Raw genomic sequence first — 18,393 nt, 5'->3', positions numbered from 1 at the left:
ACCCTGGAACTGACCCTGTATATAACTACTGACCCTGTATATAACTACTGACCCTGGAACTGACCCTGTATATAACTACTGATCCTGGAACTGACCCTGTACATAGCTACTGACCCTGTATATAGCTACTGATCCTGGAACTGACCCTGTATATAACTACTGACCCTGTATATAACTACTGACCCTGTATATAACTACTGACCCTGTATATAACTACTGACCCTGTATATAGCTACTGACCCTGGAACTGACCCTGTATATAACTACTGACCCTGTATATAACTACTGACCCTCTATATAACTACTGATCCTGGAACTGACCCTGTACATAGCTACTGACCCTGTATATAGCTACTGATCCTGGAACTGACCCTGTATATAACTACTGACCCTGTATATAGCTACTGACCCTGGAACTGACCCTGTATATAACTACTGACCCTGTATATAGCTACTGATCCTGGAACTGACCCTGTACATAGCTACTGACCCTGTATATAGCTACTGATCCTGGAACTGACCCTGTACATAGCTACTGACCCTGTATATAACTACTGACCCTGTATATAACTACTGACCCTGTATATAACTACTGACCCTGTATATAACTACTGACCCTGTATATAACTACTGACCCTGTATATAACTACTGACCCTGTATATAACTACTGACCCTGTATATAACTACTGACCCTGTATATAACTACTGACCCTGTATATAACTACTGACCCTGTATATAACTACTGACCCTGTATATAGCTACTGACCCTGTATATAACTACTAACTACTAATCAAATAAGAAATCTCCAAACAGTACATTTTAACGAGGCAATATATACAGTATTTTCTGCTACCGCTACTATATAGATCACACACACACAGTATGTGACAGCTAGACAGATCTTGAGCACACCAGGGATGGAAATGACCGTGTGATTCTGTTTTAGGTCATCCTCCGTCTAGCAGACACTTTCCTTTGGTTGTTGTTTTTCAATTGATTTATTTTAATGGTTTATTGGGAAATGTGGACGGGTGTTGCTGTTACCAACCAAACCCAATGATGTTGTCAGTGTCATATAATGACTAGATATACAACACGTAGATATGTTTGTAGGCTTATATCACAACACCATGGATTAACACTGGCGGAGTGAAAATAACGCTTTTTTCCCTGTATATAACCATGTTATTACCTGGTACTCCTGTATATAACCATGTTATTACCTCCCTGTATATAACCATGTTATTACCTGGTACTCCCTGTATATAACCATGTTATTACCTGGTACTCCCTGTATATAACCATGTTATTACCTGGTACTCCCTGTATATAACCATGTTATTACTCTCCTGTATATAACCATGTTATTACCTCTCCTGTATATAACCATGTTATTACCTCCCTGTATATAACCATGTTATTACCTGGTACTCCCTGTATATAACCATGTTATTACCTGGTACTCCTGTATATAACCATGATATTACCTCCCTGTATATAACCATGTTATTACCTGGTACTCCCTGTATATATCCATGTTATTACCTGGTACTTCCTGTATATAACCATGTTATTACCTGGTACTCCCTGTATATAACCATGTTATTACCTGGTACCCCCTGTATATAACCATGTTATTACCTGGTACTTCCTGTATATAACCATGTTATTACCTAGTACCCCCTGTATATAACCATGTTATTACCTGGTACTCCCTGTATATATCCATGTTATTACCTGGTACTTCCTGTATATAGCCATGTTATTACCTGGTACTCCCTGTATAAACCATGTTATTACCTCCCTGTATATAACCATGTTATTACCTCCTGTATATAGCCATGTTATTAACCCTGTATATAACCATGTTATTACCTCCTGTATATAACCATGTTATTACCTCCCTGTATATAACCATGTTATTACCTACCCTGTATATAAACCATGTTATTACTGGTACTCCTGTATATAAACCATGTTATTACCTCCCTGTATATAACCATGTTATTACCTGGTACTCCCTGTATATAACCATGTTATTACCTGGTACTCCCTGTATATAACCATGTTATTACTGGTACTCCCTGTATATAACCATGTTATTACCTCCTGTATATAACCATGTTATTACCTCCCTGTATATAAACCATGTTATTACCTCCTGTATATAAACCATGTTATTACCTCCTGTATATAACCATGTTATTACCTCCTGTATATAACCATGTTATTACCTCCCTGTATATAAACCATGTTATTACCTCCTGTATATAACCATGTTATTACCTCCTGTATATAACCATGTTATTACCTCCCTGTATATAAACCATGTTATTACCTGGTACTCCTGTATATAACCATGTTATTACCTCCCTGTATATAACCATGTTATTACCTCCCTGTATATAAACCATGTTATTACCTCCCTGTATATAACCATGTTATTACCTCCCTGTATATAACCATGTTATTACCTCCCTGTATATAAACCATGTTATTACCTCCTGTATATAACCATGTTATTACCTCCTGTATATAACCATGTTATTACCTCCCTGTATATAAACCATGTTATTACCTCCCTGTATATAACCATGTTATTACCTCCCTGTATATAACCATGTTATTACCTCCTGTATATAAACCATGTTATTACCTCCTGTATATAACCATGTTATTACCTCCTGTATATAACCATGTTATTACCTGGTACTCCTGTATATAACCATGTTATTACCTGGTACTCCCTGTATATAACCATGTTATTACCTCCTGTATATAACCATGTTATTATTACCTCCTGTATATAACCATGTTATTACCTGGTACTCCCTGTATATAACCATGTTATTACCTGGTACTCCCTGTATATAACCATGTTATTACCTGGTACTCCTGTATATAACCATGTTATTACCTGGTACTCCCTGTATATAACCATGTTATTACCTCCCTGTATATAGCCATGTTATTACCTGGTACTCCTGTATATAGCCATGTTATTACCTCCTGTATATAGCCATGTTATTACCTCCCTGTATATAGCCATGTTATTACCTGGTACTCCTGTATAAACCATGTTATTACCTCCCTGTATATAACCATGTTATTATCTGGTACTCCCTGTATATAGCCATGTTATTACCTCCCTGTATATAACCATGTTATTACCTGGTACCCCCTGTATATAGTCATGGTATTACCTGGTACTCCCTGTATATAGCCATGTTATTACCTGGTACTCCCTGTATATAGCCATGTTATTACCTGGTACTTCCTGTACATATCCATGTTATTACCTCCCTGTATATAGCCATGTTATTACCTGGTACTCCCTGTATATAGCCATGTTATTACCTCCCTGTATATAACCATGTTATTACCTCCCTGTATATAGCCATGTTATTACCTCCCTGTATATAGCCATGTTATTACCTGGTACTCCTGTATATAGCCATGTTATTACCTGGTACTCCCTGTATATAGCCATGTTATTACCTGGTACTCCTGTATATAGCCATGTTATTACCTGGTACTCCCTGTATAAACCATGTTATTACCTGGTACTCACTGTATATAACCATGATATTACCTCCCTGTATATAACCATGTTATTACCTCCCTGTATATAGCCATGTTATTACCTGGTACTCCTGTATATAGCCATGTTATTACCTGGTACTCCTGTATATAGCCATGTTATTACCTGGTACTCCCTGTATATAGCCATGTTATTACCTGGTACTCCCTGTATAAACCATGTTATTACCTGGTACTCCCTGTATATAACCATGATATTACCCTCCTGTATATAACCATGTTATTACCTGGTACTCCCTGTATATAACCATGATATTACCTCCTGTATATAGCCATGTTATTACCTGGTACTCCCTGTATATAGCCATGTTATTACCTGGTACTCCCTGTATATAGCCATGTTATTACCTGGTACTCCCTGTATATAGCCATGTTATTACCTGGTACTCCCTGTATAAACCATGTTATTACCCTCCTGTATATAACCATGTTATTACCTGGTACTCCTGTATAAACCATGTTATTACCTCCTGTATATAACCATGTTATTACCTGGTACTCCTGTATATAGTCATGTTATTACCTGGTACTCCCTGTATATAGCCATGTTATTACCTGGTACTCCCTGTATATAGCCATGTTATTACCTGGTACTCCCTGTATATAGCCATGTTATTACCTCCTGTATATAGCCATGTTATTACCTGGTACTCCTGTATATAGCCATGTTATTACCTCCTGTATATAGCCATGTTATTACCTCCCTGTATATAGCCATGTTATTACCTCCTGTATATAGCCATGTTATTACCTGGTACTCCCTGTATATAGCCATGTTATTACCTGGTACTCCCTGTATATAGCCATGTTATTACCTGGTACTCCCTGTATATAGCCATGTTATTACCTGGTACTCCCTGTATAAACCATGTTATTACCTGGTACTCACTGTATATAACCATGATATTACCTCCTGTATATAACCATGTTATTACCTCCCTGTATATAGCCATGTTATTACCTGGTACTCCCTGTATATAGCCATGTTATTACCTGGTACTCCCTGTATATAGCCATGTTATTACCTGGTACTCCCTGTATATAGCCATGTTATTACCTGGTACTCCCTGTATAAACCATGTTATTACCTGGTACTCCCTGTATATAACCATGATATTACCTGGTACTCCTGTATATAACCATGTTATTACCTGGTACTCCCTGTATATAACCATGATATTACCTCCCTGTATATAGCCATGTTATTACCTGGTACTCCCTGTATATAGCCATGTTATTACCTGGTACTCCCTGTATATAACCATGTTATTACCCTCCTGTATATAACCATGTTATTACCTCCCTGTATAAACCATGTTATTACCTCCCTGTATATAACCATGTTATTACCTGGTACTCCCTGTATATAGCCATGTTATTACCTGGTACTCCCTGTATATAACCATGTTATTACCTCCCTGTATATAACCATGTTATTACCTGGTACTCCCTGTATATAGCCATGTTATTACCTCCCTGTATATAGCCATGTTATTACCTGGTACTCCCTGTATATAGCCATGTTATTACCTCCCTGTATATAGCCATGTTATTACCTGGTACTCCCTGTATATAGCCATGTTATTACCTCCCTGTATATAGCCATGTTATTACCTGGTACTCCCTGTATATAGCCATGTTATTACCTCCCTGTATATAGCCATGTTATTACCTGGTACTCCCTGTATATAGCCATGTTATTACCTGGTACTCCCTGTATATAGCCATGTTATTACCTCCCTGTATATAGCCATGTTATTACCTGGTACTCCCTGTATATAACCATGTTATTACTCCCTGTATATAACCATGTTATTACCTGGTACTCCCTGTATATAGCCATGTTATTACCTCCTGTATATAACCATGTTATTACCTCCCTGTATATAACCATGTTATTACCTGGTACTCCTGTATATAACCATGATATTACCTCCCTGTATATAACCATGTTATTACCTCCCTGTATATAACCATGATATTACCTCCTGTATATAACCATGTTATTACCTACTCCTGTATATAACCATGATATTACCTCCTGTATATAACCATGTTATTACCTGGTACTCCCTGTATATAACCATGATATTACCTCCCTGTATATAACCATGTTATTACCTGGTACTTCCTGTATATATCCATGTTATTACCTCGTACTCCTGTATATAGCCATGTTATTACCTCGTACTCCCTGTATATAGCCATGTTATTACCTGGTACTCCTGTATATAGCCATGTTATTACCTGGTACTCCTGTATATAGCCATGTTATTACCTGGTACTCCCTGTATATAGCCATGTTATTACCTCCTGTATATAGCCATGTTATTACCTGGTACTCCCTGTATATAGCCATGTTATTACCTGGTACTCCTGTATATAACCATGTTATTACCTGGTACTCCCTGTATATAGCCATGTTATTACCTGGTACTCCCTGTATATAACCATGTTATTACCTCCTGTACTCCTGTATATAACCATGATATTACCTCCCTGTATATAACCATGTTATTACCTGGTACTCCCTGTATATAACCATGATATTACCTCCTGTATATAGCCATGTTATTACCTGGTACTCCTGTATATAACCATGTTATTACCTGGTACATCCTGTATATAACCATGTTATTACCTGGTACTCCCTGTATATAACCATGTTATTACCTGGTACTCCCTGTATATAACCATGTTATTACCTCGTACTCCCTGTATATAACCATGATATTACCTCCCTGTATATAACCATGTTATTACCTGGTACTCCCTCTATATAACCATGTTATTACCTGGTACTCCCTGTATATAACCATGTTATTACCTGGTACTCCCTCTATATAACCATGTTATTACCTGGTACTCCCTGTATATAACCATGATATTACCTCCCTGTATATAACCATGTTATTACCTGGTACTCCCTCTATATAACCATGTTATTACCTGGTACTCCCTGTATATAACCATGTTATTACCTGGTACTCCCTGTATATAACCATGTTATTACCTGGTACTCCCTGTATATAACCATGTTATTACCTGGTACTCCCTGTATATAACCATGTTATTACCTGGTACTCCTGTATATAGCCATGTTATTACCTGGTACTCCCTGTATATAGCCATGTTATTACCTGGTACTCCTGTATATAGCCATGTTATTACCTGGTACTCCTGTATATAGCCATGTTATTACCTGGTACTCCTGTATATAGCCATGTTATTACCTGGTACTCCTGTATATAGCCATGTTATTACCTGGTACTCCCTGTATATAGCCATGTTATTACCTGGTACTCCCTCTATATATCCATGTTATTACCTGGTACTCCCTGTATATAGCCATGTTATTACCTACCCTGTATATAGCCATGTTATTACCTGGTACTCCCTGTATATAACCATGTTATTACCTGGTACTCCCTGTATATAACCATGATATTACCTCCCTGTATATAACCATGTTATTACCTGGTACTCCCTCTATATAACCATGTTATTACCTCGTACTCCCTGTATATAACCATGATATTACCTCCCTGTATATAACCATGTTATTACCTCGTACTCCCTGTATATAACCATGATATTACCTCCCTGTATATAACCATGTTATTACCTGGTACTCCCTCTATATAACCATGATATTACCTCCCTGTATATAACCATGTTATTACCTGGTACTCCCTGTATATAGCCATGTTATTACCTCCCTGTATATAGCCATGTTATTACCTGGTACTTCCTGTATATAGCCATGTTATTACCTGGTACTCCTGTATATAACCATGATATTACCTCCCTCTATATAACCATGTTATTACCTCGTACTCCCTGTATATAACCATGATATTACCTCCCTGTATATAACCATGTTATTACCTGGTACTCCCTGTATATAACCATGTTATTACCTGGTACTCCCTGTATATAACCATGTTATTACCTGGTACTCCCTGTATATAACCATGTTATTACCTGGTACTCCCTGTATATAACCATATTACCTGGTACTCCCTGTATATAACCATATTACCTGGTACTCCTGTATATAACCATATTACCTGGTACTCCCTGTATATAACCATATTACCTGGTACTCCTGTATATAACCATGTTATTACCTGGTACTCCTGTATATAACCATATTACCTGGTACTCCCTGTATATAACCATGTTATTACCTGGTACTCCCTGTATATAACCATGTTATTACCTGGTACTCCCTGTATATAACCATATTACCTGGTACTCCCTGTATATAACCATATTACCTGGTACTCCTGTATATAACCATATTACCTGGTACTCCCTGTATATAACCATATTACCTGGTACTCCTGTATATAACCATGTTATTACCTGGTACTCCTGTATATAACCATATTACCTGGTACTCCTGTATATAGCCATATTACCTGGTACTCCTGTATAAACCATGTTATTACCTGGTACTCCCTGTATATAACCATGATATTACCTCCTGTATATAGCCATGTTATTACCTGGTACTCCCTGTATATAACCATGATCTTACCTGGTACTCCCTGTATATAACCATGTTATTACCTGGTACTCCCTGTATATAACCATATTACCTGGTACCCTGTATATAGCCATGTTATTACCTGGTACCCTGTATATAGCCATGTTACCTGGTACTCCCTGTATATAGCCATGTTATTACCTGGTACTCCCTGTATATAACCATGTTATTACCTGGTACACCTGTATATAGCCATGTTATTAAAAACAGTATAAAAACAGTATGGGAATGAGGTAGGTGAAAAAGGGGTGAGCTATTTACCTATAGACTATGTACAGCTGCAGCGATTTACCTGTCTCCAACTTCTATGTACAGCTGAACGAAAGGCGGCAAATGATGGCTTTAGGGATGACTTAGTACTCCCTGTATAAACCATGTTATTACCTGGTACTCCCCTGTATATAACCATGTTACCTTACCTCCCTGTATATAGCCATGTTATTATACCTGTATATAGCCATGTTATTACCTGGTACTCCCTGTATATAACCATGTTATGGTACTCCTGTATATAGCCATGTTATTACCTGGACTCCTGATATAGCCATGTTATGGTACCTCCCTGTATATAGCCATGTTATTACCTGGTACTCCTGTATATAGCCATGTTATGGTATCCCTGTATATAGCCATGTTATTAGTACTCCCTGTATATAGCCAGTTATTACCTGGTACTCCCTGTATAAACCATGTTATTACCTGGTACTCCCTGTATATAACCATGTTAGTTTTATATAGCCATATTATTACCTCCCTGTATATAGCCATGTTATTTACCTGTATTACCATGTTAGTCACCTGGTACTCCCTGTATATAGCCACTCCTGTTATTACCTGGCTCTGTATATAACCATGTTATTACCTTGTATATAGCCATGTTATTACCTGGTACTCCTGTATATAGCCATGTTATTACCTGGTACTCCCTGTATATAACCATGTTATTACCTGGTACTCCTGTATATAACCATGATATTACCTCCCTGTATATAACCATGTTATTACTGGTACTCCTGTATATAGCCATGTTATTACCTGGTACTCCCTGTATATAGCCATGTTATTACCTCCCTGTATATAGCCATGTTATTACCTGGTACTCCCTGTATATAGCCATGTTATTACCTGGTACTCCTGTATAAACCATGTTATTACCTGGTACTCCTGTATATAACCATGATATTACCTCCCTGTATATAACCATGTTATTACCTGGTACTCCCTGTATATAACCATGTTATTACCTGGTACTCCCTGTATATAGCCATGTTATTACCTGGTACTCCCTGTATATAGCCATGTTATTACCTGGTACTCCTGTATATAGCCATGTTATTACCTGGTACTCCCTGTATATAACCATGTTATTACCTGGTACTCCCTGTATATAGCCATGTTATTACCTGGTACTCCCTGTATATAGCCATGTTATTACCTGGTACTACTCCTGTATATAGCCATGTTATTACCTGGTACTCCTGTATATAACCATGTTATTACCTGGCCCTGTATATAGCCATGTTATTACCTGGTACTCCTGTATATAACCATGTTATTACCTGGTACTCCCTGTATATAGTCATGTTATTACCTGGTACTCCCTGTATATAGCCATGTTATTACCTCGTACTCCCTGTATATAACCATGTTATTACCTGGTACTCCCTGTATATAACCATGTTATTACAGGTATATAGCCATGTTATTACCTGGTACTCCCTGTATATAACCATGATATTACCTCCTGTATATAGCCATGTTATTACCTCGTACTCCTGTATATAACCATGATATTACCTCCTGTATATAACCATGTTATTACCTGGTACTCCCTGTATATAACCATGTTATTACCTGGTACTCCCTGTATATAACCATGTTATTACCTGGTACTCCCTGTATATAACCATGTTATTACCTGGTACTCCCTGTATATAGCCATGTTATTACATGGTACTCCCTGTATATAACCATGTTATTACCTGGTACTCCCTGTATATAGCCATGTTATTACCTGGTACTCCCTGTATATAACCATATTACCTGGTACTCCCTGTATATAACCATATTACCTGGTACTCCTGTATATAACCATATTACCTGGTACTCCCTGTATATAACCATATTACCTGGTGCTCCTGTATATAACCATGTTATTACCTGGTACTCCTGTATATAACCATGTTATTACCTGGTACTCCTGTATATAACCATATTAACTGGTACTCAATGTATATAGCCATGTTATTACCTGGTACTCCCTGTATATTACCATGTTATTACCTGGTACTCCCTGTATATAACCATGATATTACCTGGTACTCCTGTATATAACCATGTTATTACCTCATACTCCCTGTATATAACCATGATTATTACCTCCTGTATATAGCCATGTTATGGTACCTCCTGTATATAACCATGTTATTACCTGGTACTCCCTGTATATAACCATGTTATTACCTGGTACTCCTGTATATAGTCATGTTATTACCTGGTACTCCTGTATATAACCATCATTATTACCTGGTACTCCTGTATATAGCCATGTTATTACCTGGTACTCCCTGTATATAACCATGTTATTACCTGAATAGGCCTGTATATAACCATGTTATTACCTGGCACTCCCTGTATATAACCATGTTATTACCTGGTACTACTGTATATAATGAATCATTACCTGGTACTCCTGTATATAACCATATTACCTGGTACTCCTGTATCATAATCATATTACCTGGTACTCCTGTATATAACCATTATGGTGCTCCTGTATATAACCATGTTATTACCTGGTACTCCTGTATATAACCATATTACCTGGTACTGTAATATATACCATGTTATTACCTGGTACTCCTGTATATTACCATGTTATTACCTGGTACTCCCTGTATATAACCATGATATTACCATTGAAATGAAGTCCTGTATATAGCCATGTTATTACCTGGTACTCCCTGTATATAACCATGATCTTACCTGGTACTCCCTGTATATAACCATGTTATTACCTCATACTCCCTGTATATAACCATGATATTACCTCCCTGTATATAGCCATGTTATTAACTCCCTGTATATAGCCATGTTATTACCTGGTACTCCCTGTATATAACCATGTTATTACCTGGTACTCCCTGTATATAGTCATGTTATTACCTGGTACTCCTGTATATAACCATGTTATTACCTGGTACTTCCTGTATATAACCATGTTATTACCTGGTACTCCCTGTATATAACCATATTACCTGGTACTCCTGTATATAACCATGATATTACCTGGTACTCCTGTATATAACCATATTACCTGGTACTCCCTGTATATAACCATATTACCTGGTACTCCCTGTATATAACCATATTACCTGGTACTCCTGTAAATAACCATATTACCTGGTACTCCCTATATATAGCCATGTTATTACCTGGTACTCCCTGTATATAACCATATTACCTGGTACTCCCTGTATATAACCATATTACCTGGTACTCCTGTATATAACCATATTACCTGGTACTCCTGGAAATAACCATATTACCTGGTACTCCTGTATATAACCATATTACCTGGTACTCCTGTAGATAACCATATTACCTGGTACTCCTGTATATAACCATATTACCTGGTACTCCCTGTATATAACCATGTTATTACCTGGTACTCCTGTATATAACCATATTACCTGGTACTCCCTGTATATAACCATGTTATTACCTGGTACTCCCTGTATATAACCATGGTATTACCTGGTACTCCCTGTATATAACCATGTTATTACCTGGTACTCCCTGTATATAACCATATTACCTGGTACTCCTGTAAATAACCATATTACCTGGTACTCCTGTATATAACCATGTTATTACCTGGTACTCCTGTATATAACCATATTACCTGGTACTCCTGTATATAACCATGTTATTACCTGGTACTCCTGTATATAACCATATTACCTGGTACTCCCTGTATATAACCATATTACCTGGTACTCCTGTATATAACCATATTGCCTGGTAGTCCCTGTATATAACCATATTACCTGGTACTCCCTGTATATAACCATGTTATTACCTGGTACTCCCTGTATATAACCATGTTATTACCTGGTACTCCTGTATATAACCATATTACCTGGTACTCCCTGTATATAACCATGTTATTACCTGGTACTCCCTGTATATAACCATGTTATTACCTGGTACTCCCTGTATATAACCATATTACCTGGTACTCCTGTAAATAACCATATTACCTGGTACTCCTGTATATAACCATATTACCTGGTACTCCCTGTATATAACCATATTACCTGGTACTCCCTGTATATAACCATATTACCTGGTACTCCCTGTATATAACCATGTTATTACCTGGTACTCCTGTATATAACCATATTACCTGGTACTCCTGTAAATAACCATATTACCTGGTACTCCTGTAAATAACCATGATAGTTTTAATCCTTATTGTTGTTTGTTATTCACTGTGTATTTATTCCTTGTGTGACTATTTCCATTTGTATTTATCTTATTTATATTCATCTTTCTCTCTGCATTGTTGGAAAAAGACACATAATTAAGTCACTGTTAGTCCACCTGTTGTTCACAAAACATGTGACAAATAAAATTGTTTTTGACATCACCTAGTAAAATAAGACATCATCTAGAACAGGACATTGTAATGAAGTCATCTAGAACAGGACTGTAATGAAGTCATCTAGAACAGGGCTGTAATGAAGTCATCGAGAACAGGGCTGAAATGAAGTCATCTAGAACAGGACACTGTAATGAAGTCATCTAGAACAGGACATTGTAATGAAGTCATCTAGAACAGGACATTGTAATGAAGTCATCTAGAACAGGACATTGTAATGAAGTCATCTAGAACAGGACTGTAAATGAAGTCATCTAGAACAGGGCTGTAATGAAGTCATCTAGAACAGGGCTGTAATGAAGTCATCTAGAACAGGGCTGTAATGAAGTCATCTAGAACATGACATTGAAATGAAGTCATCTAGAACAGGACTGTAATGAAGTCATCTAGAACAGGGCTGTAATGAAGTCATCTAGAACAGGGCTGTAATGAAGTCATCTAGAACAGGACATTGTAATGAAGTCATCTAGAACAGGACATTGTAATGAAGTCATCTAGAACAGGACATTGTAATGAAGTCATCTAGAACAGGGCTGTAATGAAGTCATCTAGAACAGGGCTGTAATGAAGTCATCTAGAACAGGACTGTAATGAAGTCATCTAGAACAGGGCTGTAATGAAGTCATCTAGAACAGGACATTGAAATGAAGTCATCTAGAACAGGGCTGTAATGAAGTCATCTAGAACAGGACTGTAATGAAGTCATCTAGAACAGGACATTGTAATGAAGTCATCTAGAACAGGGCTGTAATGAAGTCATCTAGAACAGGACATTGAAATGAAGTCATCTAGAACAGGGCTGTAATGAAGTCATCTAGAACAGGGATGTAATGAAGTCATCTAGAACAGGACATTGTAATGAAGTCATCAAGAACAGGACATTGAAATGAAGTCATCTAGAACAGGGCTGTAATGAAGTCATCTAGAACAGGGCTGTAATGAAGTCATCTAGAACAGGACATTGTAATGAAGTCATCTAGAACAGGGCTGTAATGAAGTCATCTAGAACAGGACTGTAATGAAGTCATCTAGAACAGGACATTGTAATGAAGTCATCTAGAACAGGGCTGTAATGAAGTCATCTAGAACAGGGCTGTAATGAAGTCATCTAGAACAGGACATTGAAATGAAGTCATCTAGAACAGGACATTGAAATGAAGTCATCTAGAACAGGACATTGAAATGAAGTCATCTAGAACAGGGCTGTAATGAAGTCATCTAGAACAGGACTGTAATGAAGTCATCTAGAACAGGACTGTAATGAAGTCATCTAGAACAGGACATTGTAATGAAGTCATCTAGAACAGGGCTGTAATGAAGTCATCTAGAACAGGGCTGTAATGAAGTCATCTAGAACAGGACTGTAATGAAGTCATCTAGAACAGGACATTGAAATGAAGTCATCTAGAACAGGACTGTAATGAAGTCATCTAGAACAGGACATTGAAATGAAGTCATCAAGAACAGGGCTGTAATGAAGTCATCTAGAACAGGACATTGTAATGAAGTCATCTAGAACAGGACATTGTAATGAAGTCATCTAGAACAGGACATTGTAATGAAGTCATCTAGAACAGGACATTCTAATGAAGTCATCAAGAACAGGGCTGTAATGAAGTCATCTAGAACAGGACATTGAAATGAAGTCATCTAGAACAGGGCTGTAATGAAGTCATCTAGAACAGGGCTGTAATGAAGTCATCTAGAACAGGACTGTAATGAAGTCATCAAGAACAGGGCTGTAATGAAGTCATCTAGAACAGGACATTGTAATGAAGTCATCTAGAACAGGACATTGTAATGAAGTCATCTAGAACAGGACATTGTAATGAAGTCATCTAGAACAGGACATTGAAATGAAGTCATCTAGAACAGGACATTGAAATGAAGTCATCTAGAACAGGACATTGAAATGAAGTCATCTAGAACAGGACATTGAAATGAAGTCATCTAGAACAGGACATTGAAATGAAGTCATCTAGAACAGGACATTGTAATGAAGTCATCTAGAACAGGACATTGAAATGAAGTCATCTAGAACAGGACATTGAAATGAAGTCATCTAGAACAGGACATTGAAATGAAGTCATCTAGAACAGGACATTGAAATGAAGTCATCTAGAACAGGACATTGTAATGAAGTCATCTAGAACAGGACATTGAAATGAAGTCATCTAGAACAGGACATTGAAATGAAGTCATCTAGAACAGGACATTGAAATGAAGTCATCGAGAACAGGACATTGAAATGAAGTCATCAAGAACAGGGCTGTAATGAAGTCATCTAGAACAGGACTGTAATGAAGTCATCTAGAACAGGACATTGTAATGAAGTCATCAAGAACAGGGCTGTAATGAAGTCATCTAGAACAGGACTGTAATGAAGTCATCTAGAACAGGACATTGTAATGAAGTCATCTAGAACAGGGCTGTAATGAAGTCATCTAGAACAGGACTGTAATGAAGTCATCTAGAACAGGACATTGTAATGAAGTCATCAAGAACAGGGCTGTAATGAAGTCATCTAGAACAGGACATTGAAATGAAGTCATCTAGAACAGGGCTGTAATGAAGTCATCTAGAACAGGACATTGAAATGAAGTCATCAAGAACAGGGATGTAATGAAGTCATCTAGAACAGGACTGTAATGAAGTCATCTAGAACAGGGCTGTAATGAAGTCATCTAGAACAGGGCTGTATGAAGTAATCTAGAACAGGACTGTAATGAAGTCATCTAGAACAGGGCTGAAATGAAGTCATCTAGAACAGGGCTGAAATGAAGTCATCTAGAACAGGGCATTGTAATGAAGTAATCTAGAACAGGGCTGTAATGAAGTCATCTAGAACAGGGCTGAAATGAAGTCATCTAGAACAGGGCTGTAATGAAGTAATCTAGAACAGGGCTGTAATGAAGTCATCTAGAACAGGGCTGTAATGAAGTCATCTAGAACAGGGCTGTAATGAAGTCATCTAGAAGAGGGCTGAAATGAAGTCATCTAGAACAGGGCTGTAATGAAGTCATCTAGAACAGGGCTGTAATGAAGTCATCTAGAACAGGGCTGTAATGAAGTAATCTAGAACAGGGCTGTAATGAAGTAATCTAGAACAGGGCTGTAATGAAGTCATCTAGAACAGGGCTGTAATGAAGTCATCTAGAACAGGGCTGTAATGAAGTCATCTAGAACAGGGCTGTAATGAAGTCATCTAGAACAGGGCTGTAATGAAGTAATCTAGAACAGGGCATTGTAATGAAGTAATCTAGAACAGGGCTGTAATGAAGTCATCTAGAAGAGGGCTGTAATGAAGTCATCTAGAACAGGACTGTAAATGAAGCATGTCATGTATCAAAGATGGCATACCTCACAAGGGGATCTAGTTGAGCCCAGCGAAACGTTTAAATCGTTTAAATCAGAGGCTATGTTTCTTAATCTGATCAAAAGGTAAGTATTGCCCTAAGTGTGTGTTGTGCCACCATTGAGTTCAGACTTCTAGCCGTGCACAGACTTCATAACTCATTTGTATGTTCGATCTAGGACTTTTATATCTATGAATTCATCAACCCTGGCATAAAGATGCAGAGTACATTAGGTGTCAGTAACATTAAATGCCAGTCTGAATCAACATGTATACAGTAATTGCTATGGCAACTCGAGACAGGAATCAATTGCTGTCAGCAAGTATTGCGATTTATAGTCCAAGCTCAGTGTATTTTCATGTAATTGGTCACGAAATGTAAACTCTACTGTAACAGAAACTGATCTATGATCATTAATATATTCTTCTGCAGTCTATTCCAATACACACCCATCATAGAAATAGGGAATATAGATCAACTCACCACAAATGTAGGGACCCCTGCCACGAGCGCATACAGTACAGTCGGTGGGATCGCGCTGGACTCCTCCGGTCCGAGGTATGGCTTCACGTAGGCATTGTCATAGCAGAAGAACCCTTGGACGTGCACGTTGAACGTGTCCGTGTACTCGAAGTAGTATGCTAGCATGACTGTCCCCGCCATGATCACCAGCTGAAAATAAAGCATGTTCGTGAAAGGTAGAGGAAAGAACATTTAACACATCACTTCACTGAGGAGAGAAAGCCCTGCCATTCATGCCGCCTTCTCCGCCCTAGACTAGCGCAACAGCCTGACCATCACAACTCCGGTCAGCACCACGTGTCTCCTGCTGCCATTAATGCTTGTTAAAATGCATTAGCCGGTAATATTCACATAGCCTTTTTCTGTCATGGCACACCGTGTTGGTCCCTGGAACCGGAATGAACAAGACACAGACGGAAACTTGGTGAGTGGGAGGGAGGGAGGGAGGGAGCACAGCCGTGGGTCTGATTCTAGGATGAGTGTGTGTGTGTGTGTGTGTGTGTGTGTGTGTGTGTGTGTGTGTGTGTGTGTGTGTGTGTGTGTGTGTGTGTGTGTGTGTGTGTGTGTGTGTGTGTGTGTGTGTGTGTGTGTGTGTGTGTGTGTGTGTGTGTGTGTGTGTGTGTGTGTGTGTGCGTGCGTGCGTGCGTGCGTGTGTGTGTGTGTACAGTGGCAGTCGCGTTTCGCTACTATTTACCGTGGGCAGGATGACAGAAAGAGGAAGCGCTGCACTTTGTCTATCCGTTGAGCACGGGCAGTGGATGACTGACTCTGAGCAACTCGTTGGAGCTTTAGATTCGGCTCCAAATCATCGTAACCGTGAGTCTAAAACGTGCGTCACCATTAGTGCCCTTTGGAGAGAAATGTACCATTCCTAATTAATATTTATTATTTGCGCGTCCGCAAGACTCCAACAGAACGCAGTAATTAAATCTGATGTCAACCACACTAGTCTACACTCCAGACAACCAGATTATTATACTATTGTACATGTAACCCAGACAACTAGATTATACTGTACATGTAACCCAGACAACTAGATTATATTATACTATTGTACATGTAACCCAGACAACTAGATTATATTGTACATGTAACCCAGACAACTAGATTATATTATACTATTGTGCATGTAACCCAGACAACTAGATTATGTTATACATGTAACACAGACAACTAGAATATATTATACTATTGTACATGTAACCCAGACAACTAGATTATACTATACTATTGTACATGTAACCCAGACAACTAGATTATATTGTACATGTAACCCAGACAACTAGATTATATTGTACATGTAACCCAGACAACTAGATTATATTATACTATTGTACATGTAACCCAGACAACTAGATTATATTGTACATGTAACCCAGACAACTAGATTATATTGTACATGTAACCCAGACAACTAGATTATATTATACTATTGTACATGTAACCCAGACAACTAGATTATATTGTACATGTAACCCAGACAACTAGATTATGTTATACATGTAACCCAGACAACTAGATTATATTATACTATTGTACATGTAACCCAGACAACTAGATTATGTTATACATGTAACCCAGACAACTAGATTATATTGTACATGTAACCCAGACAACTAGATTATATTATACTATTGTACATGTAACCCAGACAACTAGATTATATTGTACATGTAACCCAGACAACTAGATTATAC

General features: G+C 37.9%; 1 protein-coding gene across 2 annotated transcripts in view; it reads right to left on the bottom strand.

The window, feature by feature from the left end:
• LOC127916671 (phospholipid phosphatase-related protein type 5-like) overlaps positions 1–17,077 on the bottom strand; it is a 138,924-nt gene extending 121,847 nt beyond the window's left edge. For both annotated transcript variants that reach the window (XM_052499164.1, XM_052499168.1), the window contains exon 1: positions 16,658–17,077. In XM_052499164.1, the coding sequence (XP_052355124.1) occupies positions 16,658–16,888 (231 nt within the window). In that variant the 5' untranslated portion in view covers positions 16,889–17,077. The remainder of the gene's footprint in view (positions 1–16,657) is intronic.
• Between the last annotated feature and the right edge of the window lie 1,316 nt (positions 17,078–18,393).

This window comes from Oncorhynchus keta, chromosome 4 (genome assembly GCF_023373465.1).
Source record: "Oncorhynchus keta strain PuntledgeMale-10-30-2019 chromosome 4, Oket_V2, whole genome shotgun sequence".
In the NCBI taxonomy this organism is placed as follows: domain Eukaryota; kingdom Metazoa; phylum Chordata; class Actinopteri; order Salmoniformes; family Salmonidae; genus Oncorhynchus; species Oncorhynchus keta.
This window is presented reverse-complemented; position numbering and strand designations above follow the sequence as displayed.